Here is a 13531-nt window from a genome sequence, read left to right on the forward strand (position 1 = left end):
AAGGTAGAGCTATTTGGCCACAGTACCAGATGACATGTTTGGCGAAAACCAAAGACAGCATTTGACCACAAGAACCTGATACCAACTGTAAAGCATGGTGGTGGAAATATTATGGTTTGGGGCAGCTTTGCTGCATCAGGGCCTGGGCAGCTCACCATCATAGAATCCACGATGAATTCTTCATTGTACCAGAGGGTACCAGAGTTGTACCAGAATTGTACCAGAGTTGCTATCTTTATAAAAAAACTCTCTTCCTCACTCGCCCTGCACTGCCCTCTCTCCACCTCACCCCCAGGAATACCTTTGGCTACGGCTTCCCCTTCGCTCCCACCTTTTGTTCATATGTGTGTTGTACCGTCCACCAAACAGTGATGACTCCATCTACATCTCGCTGTCTGATAATATGGACCTTCTTCTATCTACCCATCCCAACTATCTCTTCCTCATATGTGGTGATTTCAATTGTCACCATGCCAGTTGGCTGGGTGTGGGTTCCTCTCTCACCAGCCATGGCTCTTCAGCAAAGGATTTCTGACTCACTGGGACTGACACAATCTGTCAATTTCCCGACCCGGATCTCAGTCAATGGAGCATCTTCTCTTCTGGACTTGGTTATGACAAACTTCCCTGAAAATGTCTGCTGCTCTTCTTCTGCTCCAATCGGCTCATCTGATCATGTGCTTGTTAAAGTGGACATCTCTCTGACCATTCTCAGAGAGCCTCCTCAGCGTCGACGAGTCTGGCATTTCACTCAGGCCAACTGGCACGGTCTTCAAGCAGCCATCAATCATCTGGACTGGTCTCCCATCTCTACCGCCTCTGACATCAACTCATCCTGGGAATTCTTCCAAAGTAAATTGCTCTCTCTCATGCACAGATTTATCCCATCTCGTCTTCAGTTGTCATACCCTTCCTCCCGTCCATGGTACACGGAATCTTGTGGTGAGGCTATTGCCCAGAAACAACTTGCTTTCATCTCCTGGAAAGCAAATCCAATGGAAGGAAATCTCATTTCCTTTCACAAAGCCCGAAACAAGTGTGTGTCCACCCTCAGGAGAGCCAGGAAACAATATCTCTCCGTTCTCAGGACAGAACTCTCTTATCTGTCTCCCTCTTCCAAATCCTGGTGGCGTCTGGTCAAATCTGTTTCTGGTGTTTGTTCCCCCTCCATCCCCTCCCTCACCTCAAACGGCCGCACGGCTGATTCCGCACATGAAAAAGCTGAATGCCTCAACTCTGTGTTTGCCTCTAAATCTTGTGTCCCAAACCCATCCCTCTCTGTACCCACCGTACCCAGTCGTACCAAGCTGTTCCTGGACTCTGTGTCCTTTCCTCCTGACAAGGTGGAAAAGTTTCTGTCAAACCTTGACTCTGATTCTGCAACTGGACCTGACGGCATCAGCCCACGGGTCCTAAAATCCTGTTCTTCTGCTCTTTCACTCCCTCTCTCTGTTCTCTTCACCCTCTCTTTTGCTCAAGGTCATCTGCCATCTGCTTGGAAATCTGCCAACATCACCGCTTTGCACAAAAAAGGTGCAAAAACAGATCCCAGCAACTACAGACCAATCAGCCTTCTCCCAATTATCAGCAAAGTCATGGAATCCATCATTGCTTCAGATATGAAATCTTTCCTCTTCTCCAATGGCTTGATCTCTGATCATCAATTTGGTTTCAGACCTGGTTACTCTACTCTGGACATGCTGCTTCTGCTTTCTCAACAATGGATGGAGTTCCTCAATGCCAAACAGGAAATTAGAGCTGTCTCCCTTGACATATCACGTGCCTTCGATACGGTCTGGCACCCCGCTCTGCTCACCAAACTCTCCTCTTTTGGTATCCATGGAAATCTCCACGCATGGCTGGCGGACTTCCTCTCTAGTCATAGTCAACGTGTGTCCCTGAATGGGTTTCTCTCATCTCCTCTTCCTGTTCAGGCTGGAGTTCCCCAAGGCAGTGTTCTGGGCCCTGTGCTTTTTCTGGTCTTAATCAATGATCTCTCTGACTCTCTTGAAAATCCTCTCTATCTCTTTGCTGATGACTCTACTCTCTGTCGCTCCATTCTTCATCCCTCAGATCGGCAGTCTGCAGCCTCCTCACTCTCTGCAGACCTGGACAAAATCACAGACTGGGCATACAAGTGGAACATGTCTTTCAATCCTGACAAATCTCACACTCTTACGATGTCTCTCCGAAAAGACCGACTGGACAACCCTCCCATCCACTTTCTGAATAATCCTCTCCAAGAAGTTCTGTCACTCAAGCTTTTGGGTCTCACTATCTGCCATGATCTTTCCTGGGAAAACCACATTTAAAATCTGGCCTCCAAAGCCAGTCGCCGACTGGGCATCCTCCGTCGTGCGAAGTCCTTCCTTGGCACACCTGAGCTCCTCACCACATACAAGGCTTTCATCCGCAGCTCAATGGAATACTGCTCTCCCCTCTGGGCTGGTACACCTGCCTCACACCTAGCTCGTCTTCACGATGTTGAAACCAAAGCATTCAGAATCATTGGAATCTCCTGCGATGAAGCTAACTCCAAGGGCCTCTCACTCACTCACCACAGGCAGGTTGGTGGTCTTTCCGTCTTCTACCGACTCCTCTCTGGACTTGCCCCCCCAGCTCTCTCTGGGCTCTGTCCAGCAAATATTCCTACAGGTCGCACAAGATCTGCCTGCAACCCTCTTATGGTTAAACTGCGAAAATCAAGACTCTCTGCTCACCTTCACTCCTTCATTCCTCTTTTCTCCCGCCTCTGGAACAAACTCCCTCACTCTCTTCAATCCCACTCCACCCTCCAGGTCTTTAAAACAGCTGTTCACCACCATCTCTTATCTTCCCCCATTCAAAACATTGATCTTTTCTATCCCCGATAATTTCACCCCAACTCCACTTTTTTGAAATACCAACTTCTGTCCTGGAAGTCCTTGGTGTCCTTGTGTTTGATACTTCTGCCACCCCCCTCCCCCAAGCCCTCTCCCTCCCACACATCTCCCTGCTCTTAAATGTTGTGTGCCCTCAAGTGTTTGTGTGCTTCCCCTTCTCTTGTCTGCCGCTCCCTCTTTTTATATATTTTGTTTGTCTGGTTGATTTGTTTGTGAAATAAATGTCAGCTCTTTCACGAGCCTCGATTCAGTATACAAAAAAAAAGAGGAAAAAAAAAAAAGGGTGCTTGAGGATAATGTGAGGCCATCTGTCGGAAAGTTGAAGCTCAACCGAAGTTGGACCTTGCAACATGACAATGGCCCTAAACATTCCAGTAAATCCACCAAGGAATGGCTGAAATGAAGGAAATGGAGGGTTCTGGAATGGCCAAGTCAAAGCCCGGATCTAAATCCCATCCAGATGTTGTGGGGGGATTTGAAACGAGCTGTGCATGCAAGAAACCCCTCAAACATTGCACAGCTTAAAGACTTCTGCATGGAGGAGTGGGCAAAAATTTCTCCCAGTCGATGTCAGAGACTGGTAGACAGTTATAAGAAGCGCCTACTTGAGGTTTTCTGCCAAAGGGGGCAATACCACCTATTAGAGCCAAGGGTGTACTTACTTTTTCCATATGCGAAATTTGCATTTATGTTCATTTAAATTATACAATGAACTACAAAATGTAAATGTTTCATGATATTTGTTATGTTATATCACCTTTATCTATCGATATTGTTGAAATGAAGATTAAATAGCTGTATGTTTAAATATGTTGAAAAAGTCAAAACTTTACATGGGGTGTACTTACTTTTTCACGTGAGTGTATAACGTGTTTACAGCCTTAATCTAACTATTGTCCCCTCTCCCACAACCCTACCAATATGATTATGGTAATGCAAGTTAAAGTTATATGGAATGCTTTGGATGTAGTTTCAGCTCCACATACATCTTTTTTGCACACTGGCACAAATATACTTTTACTATTATTTACTTTATTATTATTATGTCTGTCCGTTTCTCGTTCTCCCTTCTTGAATTGCACTCCTTTTATTATGTCTCTTAAAACTGTTAACCAGCACAATGCTTGTCTGCTATTTCTTTTTCTCTTCGATTTGCTTTCTGATCATAAAGTTAAAAAATGTTTTATTACCTTTCTTACATTTGATGTTTTGTTTTTTTTAATTGTGATTTTAAATGTTAAAATTTGGGAAATATTCGACTTGCATCTATAAACATTGATCAAGAGAGTGCTTTTTTGAAATCGATGCTTAGACGAGGTCTTAATTAATACACGAGCTGGTGTCGTTGACTGTTCTAGGGGCTCCAAGAAAGCAAAGCCGGTGTTGGACCTGACAGTCCAAGCTGGTGCAGGTAGCTGTGATAACTTGCCTGCACAGCAACAGCAACAGCAGCAACAACAACAGCAGCAGCGTGTTTGGCATAATCCATCAGAGCGTTATGCTCGCATTGGTGGAGTTCCTTTCACACCGACCACTCCACCTGTCTTTGTTGATGATTTTGCCCATAGTAAGTATCTCAGTACTTCTTGACCTTTGCACCATTGGCGTTTCCGTCACTTTGGAAAGAATAACAGCTGTGATGAAGAACAGTGCTTGGTGAACTGAGAGAGACTGTGGAAATGGTAGGGAGTATAATTATTTTTCATCTGTTATCGGGTTGGGGTTATAGTCTGGAACAGAGGTGGGGGTTGGAGGGTCGGTTCAATGAATAGAACAATTTTGTTCCCAATCAAAGCATTTAAAAAGTCAAAATGAATCATTTTTTGAATATTTTTGAATACTGTCGTGCCGCCGGGGATTAAGATACCCGAGCTGACGGATTGCCAATATGAGCTTAACCTCTGAGGCGTACTCCGAAACATGGCGGGATTGTCTTTGGCACGTGCGGAAAGGCCCCGACCCTTATCTAATCGGGAACACGCGCAGGGGTTATCCGAATGCACAGAACAAAGAAACAAAACAAGACAAGAAATGAAAGTCTCAAATAATGATTGAATGAAACTATTGCAAGCAATTAAAATGAATGTGAGGTAAAAAAAAAACCTATTTCGTAATTTGAGGTGTCTCCATTCAGACTCATATACAAACAAGGGGGAAACGAAAATAAAAGAAAATAAATAATCTATGTATATATATATATATATATTGTTGCGGATCTCCTGGTCGGCCTTTCCCCTTACCAAGGGGGGGTTAGTCCCCTTGCCTTTGACTAGCCGACCGGATCCGGGGCTATGACGTTCCTTCCGGACGGCGTTAAATAGGGTTGTCGGCCGAGTTCCTATTACCTAAGTACCAACGCCGCCCAGGAAGCAAGGAAATGAGCCCCGCCCGAATCACGGTTATAGGTGGAAACTCCGAGCGGTAGCAAACCGTGACCCGAGCCGTTAACAATGACTAAACCTGATCCGAGCGGTTCTGATCGTGCCACGCTTACCCAATGGAGGAAATCACTGATACGGTTGAATCAGGAAGAAACAAGGAATAACAGTTGGTTTATTACACTATGTACAATGAGAAGAAGAAGAACACACAGTGCAGCCTTATACAGTCTTATGCTTATCCCAGGACACGGGCCCGTTTCACACTCAGACACACTCACACGGGGTTGTAGATGGTCAGGTTGATGGTCCAGGGATGGCGTCCATGCAGTTCGCTCCGGTCCCCGACTCACACCGCGAAGAAGATGGTCAGGGCGGCAGAAGCTCCCCGCGGGTTGTTGGCGCGGATCGGACAATTACGGGGCGAACGGTAAGGCTGGCTGGGCGGTTACTTGCGACCACGGTCGAGTACGTAATAGATGAACCGGCGCTATATGCGCTCCCAATACAAGTTCATAGGCGCTCCCCAATACAAGTTCATAGGTGCTCCCAATACAAGTGCAAGCGCCTCTCCCGCAGAAGTCTTATCACAGAGCGCAAATCGGGCATGTCCTCTTTCAGTGCGCTCTCCCAACAAGTCCTTTTACCTCAAGCTCCCTCTGTAAGTCCTCATACAACGATTCTTTCGCACGAGTCCTCTGACAGTCCTGTTGCAACGATTCTTCTGCACGAGTCCTCCGCACGAGTCCTCCTGCACGAGTCCTGTTGCACGAGTCCTTTCAAGGGCTTTGTGCATGCGCTTTTATAGCCACGCCCTTACCACACCCCTCACACCATGCCCTTCGAGCCCTGATTGGTTATGGCTCTTACCGTTGCTGTCTCCGCCGCTCCAACCTCGACGCTGCGCTCCTCCCTCTCTCAGGCCTACCTCGTGTCCATTGACTAGTGAGCATCCTAATGCGAGGTGCAATAGCCAAAATGGGGCGCGGGATGGATTCTGCCCAACGAGGTAGATTTGGAGGGTGGAGGCAAAATGAACGGGGCCTGTCTTATTTCTTTTACACAACGCAGATGATACTAGGGAAATGGCCTTATCCTCACACACACTATGACATAACTAATGTTCTAAGGGGCCTACGTGTTGCTTGTGGACTAAATATGGGGGCAAACCTTTAACCTTTAATGATGTTATATTTACACTCTCAAAACCGCAACAATATATATATATATATGCAAAGAACCCACACATAGACAGATTAATTAATTCCCCTAGAATGACAGACGGATTAATTCACTTAGAATTGGCGTCTTTTAGTAAGACTTGTAAAATTTGAACTCCCGGGACTACAATTTAATTTCCAGCATAAAATCCTTGCAGTCACACCTCGAGTACAACTAGCATTTTCAACTCATTTTGTCCAGTGGTTTAGGAGTGAGTGGTATTTTGTCCAGATGGCCCCTGGTCCGATCCTTGTAATTTCTGCTGAAAAACTCTTCTGCATTTATATTGTCTGTACCAAAGGTCACCAACACGTCTATCGGGAGCGACTGGTAGCTCGCTGGCTGCCATTGAGTGGCATGCATTAAAACTTGGATAAAAAAAATATATAAATTTTTTGAAAAAAAAACGTTACCAGATACTGAAGTTTCCATGGAGTCAAGAAATGGAGATACCACCGAATTATCAAACATTGCGTGGCTGCTTGATTTGGCATTTCAAACACGACAGGAAAATTGAACGCCCTGAACTGTGGATTGCAAGGGAAACAAGACAATTGCCGACATGATTCGTGCAGTGAAAACTTTCAAGTCGAAACTTAACCTTCTGACACAAGAAATCCAGAAAGGAAAATGCAACATTTTCCTTCTATGCTCCAAACGCCAGCCGAAAATGAGGTTGTGGTTAGAATTGTGGACATTGACAAGTTCAGTGATTTCCTGACCAGGCCTGGCCAATCATTCAATGATAGATTTAATGATTTTGAGGAGATGGAGCCCTGTGTGATGTTCACTTCAAACCCCTTCATGGAAGTTGATGTTAGTGACATTTTTGAGTGTGCTGTTTGACTTTTTTTGTATTCCTTCGGAAATGGAGATTTTTGTCCCCCGTCACACTGCGGAGCGAAAGGGGGACTATGGTTTTCCCCTCCGTCCGTGTGTGCGTGCATCCGTGCGTGCGTCTGTGCGTGCGTGCGAATGTGCGTGCGTCTGTGCATGCGTGCGTAAGCGAAGGACCGAATTCTAATTTTGTGTGTGGGTGCAACCCACGTCAAAATCCAAGATGGCCGCCACCGTGTATGCCTGACGCCATGTATGTCTGAACATTGTGAGCGGAATATCTTGAAAAATAAGCGAAGTACCAACTTCTAATCTGGTGTGTGGGTGTATTTAGGCATAAGGAAGAACGCTATTGAAAATTGGGTCGCCACGTCAAAATCCAAGATGGCCGCCGCCATGTATGTCTGAACCTTGTGAGCGGAATATCTTGAAAAATAAGGGAAGTACCAACTTCTAATCTGGTGTGGGTGTATCTAACGCTATTGAAAATTGGGTCGCCACGTCAAAATCCAAGATGGCCGCCACCATATATATGTCTGAACCTTGTGAGCGAAATATCTTGAAAAATAAACGAACTACTAACTTCTAATCTGGTGTGTGGGTGTATCGACGCATAAGGGAGAACGCTATTGAAAATTGGGTCGCCACGTCAAAATCCGAGATGGCCGCCTTGCGTCTTCCACTTTGTCAACTCGCATCACTTCAACGATGGGGGACCGAGGCGTAAGGCTTGTCAGCCTTCAAAATGACATTCAGCTGAAATACAGGCAAATTTTCCACAAATTTCTGCAAAGTGCAGTGACATCCAGAAAGTAGTCATGGAAGTGGCTTCCCGATTTGGCTCTACCGATCTTTGCGAATCTGCCTTTTCCGACATGAACTGCATCAAATCGAAATTTCGAACCTGTCTGATAGACGAGCATCTGAAGGACTCCATCACAATTACCCTCTCAGGATACACAGCAGATTACCCAGCTAATACTGGTGGACAGCATGTAGTGTCGAGTTTCACACTGAAGTAAAGGTAAACATCAATTTTCCTTCACGTTAAACATGTATTTTTGTAATTTAACTGTGATAACTAAATTTTTACTCTTGTCAATTCATCTGTTTTCAATTTTTGTTTCAGTAGCTCACATTGAAAAAACGGTTGATGATCCTTGGTCTACAACTCTTCATTTCGTTAAACATGTCCATCACATCGCTTCATTATTACCTCCTTTGTCATGTGTAATGCCATGTCTCCATCAGCCGCTACTCATAACTTAGTCCTTCTTTGCCCAGAATATGGCAGCTATGTCCTTCCTCGAATGTGGTTAACAAAAGTGCATGCACTATTATAGATGAGGCCTCATTGAATTCCTATACACTGTTAACACTCCCTCTTTTGATTTATAATTTATCCCTCCCCGAACACAACCGAAAGCCCTCTTACCTTTACCTATCTATACCTGCCTGATTATTTCCCTGAAGCTCCGACCTCCATACTTCCTCTGCTCCGGTATCCACCCTATGGTCCTTCTACTGTGTGACATGCTCCAAGATGCCTCTTATGTCATTATGTAATCTTTATTTTCATTATTCCTACCCATCCCCATCACCTTAAATTATTTTACCTGTCTCCAGTGATCTATTAGAGATACCTGTTAACGTGTCGCTTATCTTCTCTGTCACCTCCCTCAAGACAATCGGGTGCATACTAACCCCGGAGTTTTATCTACTCTTAGCTTTCCTTGTTGGTTCTTTACTTCCTGTAACGTTAGCACAATTTACTCATATGTCCGTGGTGAGGATAAATGAGCAAATCACCTGTGATAAGGTTAATGTACACATAAAGTTAATGCAAGTGATATGATGTACAGTCTGCATGGGGGATGCTGCGACCAATCGACGAGTGAAGGGAAAACCATTAATCTTTTGCAATTAATCCAGTAATCTAATCTTTTTTGCACATTTAAAATGATATTTTGCAAGTTATCGGTCTGTATGTTGTTACGTGGTCCTCCCGGTGACTACCTGGTCTTGGTGACCCCCGGACCGTGAGAGGAACTCCGCCAGAAAGATTTATTATGAATGCGCTTTCGTAACGCAATCAATATGAATTCCAACCAAGAAAAAACCCCACACCAAGGATCCGGAATAATCAATGATATATTCCCCGAGCAATCAACCATCTACAATCAGCAATCAATAGTACAAAGATGTAAACTCATCTACATTAACTCTAAGATGGCCATCTTATACATTCCTCACGTGAGCCCCACTCCCGACTCCCTCCGTGGTCAATGTCTCTCACAATGTCTCCGTACTCCTGTAGTTCGATCTCCGCACGTGGGCGGTTGAACGGACCCTTCCTGACGTGCTTTCACCGGGCACGTCCCGTACCAGGAACAACGGCTGCAGTGCGCACCTCCTGGCCAAGCAAAGCGGGTAATGTAAAGCAGGCAAAGCAACACGCGGCTTGCCCAGCGCGCGCGGCCCCAGGTGCGACCCGTACGCGGCCTTGTAGACGGCAAGGCGAACTGTGCCAGCTGTTTGGTTTCGTGCACGAACCCACAGTGACTTGACGTGTCAAAGGGTAGTTACACGTCCCGGTAACTCCTCTCGCCAGACGGGCTTTGAAACGCCGATTCTTACGTTGCTCAATCGACACCCCTCGCGTCCGAGCTCGGCGAGGAACCAGAAGAATCGTCGCGTCTCCAGGACCTCGTGTCTTTTTTTCTTCCGTTTCCGGTCTCCTTTTCTCAGAAGGGCTCCTGACCCTTTAATCACAACAACCTTTAATCGACTACACATCGATAAGCAAAGCCCGGAATAGTAATTCACATACATTCACATAAATATGTAACACTCCCCCCCCTTCAAGAAAGAAAGTTTGAACCCAGCGAAAACTTTCTTTGCCGGCCAACTTGGATAAACAAACCAGATAACTCACCCCTCCCCCCCAACTCATCAGTTCCCCCCGGGCACAGTCATCACTGCACATCGGATTTTTATGTGAAAAAATAAAAAATATTTTTTCACATAAAACGGCTTTTTGTCGCGCATAAAAATTATTTTGCTATTTTCGGAGAAAAAAAATATTTCGCCCTTTTTCGGGAAAAAGAAAATAAAATGCCCTTTTTGGTCGAAAATGTGTGGCAACGCTAAAAAAAATTAGGGAATTTTTCGAAATTTTTAACTGCGATCGACATTTTTAACTGCGATCAATCTCAAAAACAAAACGTTGCGTCCACTTGCGTGCGTTGCGTCCCCAGCGTGTACAGCAGTGAGGCGGTGTACTACAGTGAGAGAGTGTACACAAAGTGTGAACAAGTCTCCTATCAAGATGAGTGCTGCTCTTCGTGACAAGTGGCTGAAGGAATTCAACGCTGGTGGCGATGGGGCCACCTTCAAGTACGTGTCGTGTTCTGTCGAGCTTGTGAAAAGACTTTCTGGGCGAAGCAGAAGTCTGAGCTGGCCCAACATGTCCGAGGAGACCGCCACAAGAGCAACCTGGCCTTGAAGAAGAAGAGGACGGTCACACAAGCCACCATGGAGGACTTTGGTGGCGGAAAGAGGCACAAGTGCGACGTCGTGGCTCAGGAGCTGTGCCAGGCCATGCTGGCCGCTGGCATCCCATGGTCGAAATTGGAAAACCCTGCCCTCCGGTCGTTCCTGGAGAAGCACATCACTCTCCAGATCCCCGATGAAAGCTGGATTCGAAAGCACTACCTCGACAAGTGCTACGACGATGCCTTGGCGGGGATCCGTGCCGACCTCGGACAGCAGCCCATCTGGCTGTCCGTCGACGAGACGACCGATTCGGCAGGTCGATATGTGGCCAACATCATCGCGGGACGCTTGTCCAAGGAGGGGTACTTTCGTCCCCACCTCGTCCAGTGCATGTTTCTGGAGAAGACCAACTCCGGGGAGATCGTGCGCGCAGTCAATGACACGCTGCGCTATCTTTGGCCTGATTTCAAGCCGGAGTGCCTCAAGGTCCTCGTCAGCGACGCCGCGGCCTATATGATCAAGGCCGGCCATGCCCTGAAGGAACTCATCCCGGACTTGCTGCATGCGACTTGCGTTGCCCACGCGCTCCACCGTGTCTGCGAGACAGTCCGAGAAATGTTCAAGGACGTCAACGACCTGATTGCCACGACGAAGAAGGTGTTCGTCAAAGCCCCGTCGCGTGTTGTCCTTTGGAAGGAGCAGCAGCCCAATCTTTCTCTCCCCCCCGGAGCCCATTCTGACTCGGTGGGGGACGTGGATCGACGCCGCGGTGTTTTACGCCGAGCACTTCGAGGCTGTCAAGGACATTGTGGACCAGCTGAACGATGACGACGCGATGGCAATCCGGAGTGCCAAGGACCTGTTCGGAAAGGCGGACATCAAGCTCAGTTTGGTCTTCTTAAATGCCCACGTGTCGTTCATCCCGAAGATCCTTAAGCAGCTGGAGGAGGCCGGCATGGAGCTGGCCAAGGCCTTCCAGCTCCTTGATCAGGCCAAGGAGGAGCTCGAAAAGATCCCAGGCTGCCGTAAGGAGATCCTGCTCACCAAGTTCAAGGCGGTGCTGCAGCGCAATCCCGACATTGGTGTGCTGAGGACAGTGGCTTTGATCCTGGATGGAGATCAGCACGGGTCTGAGGTTGGTGTGCCGGCTGGAGTCAAGCTTGCCGACATCCCCCTCTTGAGGTACTGCCCCATCGTCAGCGTCGACGTGGAAAGGTCCTTCTCCGTCTACAGAAACGTCCTCACCGACCGCCGACACCGCCTCACCAAGGAGAACATTACCAAGATAATGATTTCAAACACCTACTTTAACCGTTCCTAAAAGGGTCTTGTCAATTTCTTCTAGTCCTCTAATCAAACAATGCGGTTGCAATGAAGGTACCTGAACGTCATTTTTTACCTGTTTACTAGCCCAGAGTGCTTAATGTTGTGCAGGAAAAAGCTTACCATTTTTTGTTCTTTTTTTGACTGATTTCTGAAAAACTTGGTAATAATAAAAAATTAATAAAATGGGGGAAAAAAATATTTCGGGATTTTTTCACATAAAAAAATTTTTTTTCCACTTTTCAAAACATAAAAGGCCTATTTTCTTAACATAAAAATCCGTAGTCTAGTCATCACTTAAAAATAAAGCAACAAAATTTCACACGATCCCCTAGATTAATTCCCTCTGGACCAAGCGTCAACCACTTCTAGTTTCTCTGGAATGACGGTTAAGAGGTGGTGACCAAAGCCCCCAAATTTAAACCTCTCTATAGCACTTTTTCGGGAGGCCCAGCGGAATATTCCCTACCTGGACGCCTTAAGGAATGTGGAGTTCACGGTTAGTCCGGGGAGGAAAGTTCATTACATGGACGCCTTTAAGAACGTGGAGTTCACGGTTAGTCCGTGCAGGAAAGTTCACTACCTGGACGCCTTTAAGAACGTGGCGTTCACGGTTAGTCCGTGTAGGAGCCCCGGCTCGGCGGCTCCCCCGTATATAGTGCTTCAACTCTCCAGACTCCTAACCGTTACGATGGGACCCCTTGTCCCAGCCGTTACCTGACTGGCGGTCTCTTTCTCGGCCAGTGCTCTGACATTCATTCTTTCGGGAGGTGCCGTAACTCTGGGAGCCTCCATAGTAATATCGGCTGCTGCCAACCCCAAAACTACTGCCAAGTTGTCCTCTTCTGTAGACCTCTTGACGCCTACGAAAGGCCTTCCCTACTGTTATGGTCCGACCCTCCAAATCCTTACCATTCCAATTCTTCTCTGCCTCCCTGGCGTCTCTTGTGCTTGCAAACGTGACAAAGCCGAACCCTCTTGACCATTGCGTTTCCCTGTCTTTTACCACCCGCACTTCCACCAGCGGCCCATATCTGTTGAAGACAGAGGTCAGAACTTCTTCCTCTGTGTTGAAGTTCAGTCCCCCTACAAATAACTTGGAACTTTTGTCGCCATCCCGAGCTGGTGGGGTGTTATTTTCCCTGCTGTGCTCTTTACCAACCCTCGGGTTACCATAAATTTGCCCCCCGGCCAAATCATTCCCGATAATTACAGATACTCCCTCTACAGGAAGCGTGGCTTGTAACCCGACGGTGACCGGTCCTGACACCAAATCGGATTCCAAATGGATGACATGAAGTGGGGCACTAACACAGCCACCGATCCCTTGTAACCGAACACTATCCCCAGTTGCGGTACTCTTTGACAATGGCAAAATGCCTTCAAGCATTAAGG

General features: G+C 46.8%; 1 protein-coding gene across 2 annotated transcripts in view; it reads left to right on the forward strand.

Moving 5' to 3' along the window:
- LOC137439418 (kinase suppressor of Ras 2) overlaps positions 1 to 13531 on the forward strand; it is a 110552-nt gene that overhangs the window by 42702 nt on the left and 54319 nt on the right. For both annotated transcript variants that reach the window (XM_078768432.1, XM_068135154.2), the window contains one exon: positions 4241 to 4449. In XM_078768432.1, coding sequence (XP_078624558.1) covers positions 4241 to 4449 — 209 coding nt within the window. The remainder of the gene's footprint in view (positions 1 to 4240; positions 4450 to 13531) is intronic.

This window comes from Myxine glutinosa, chromosome 14, assembly GCF_964187855.1.
Source record: "Myxine glutinosa chromosome 14, kmMyxGlut1.1, whole genome shotgun sequence".
Taxonomy (NCBI): domain Eukaryota; kingdom Metazoa; phylum Chordata; class Myxini; order Myxiniformes; family Myxinidae; genus Myxine; species Myxine glutinosa.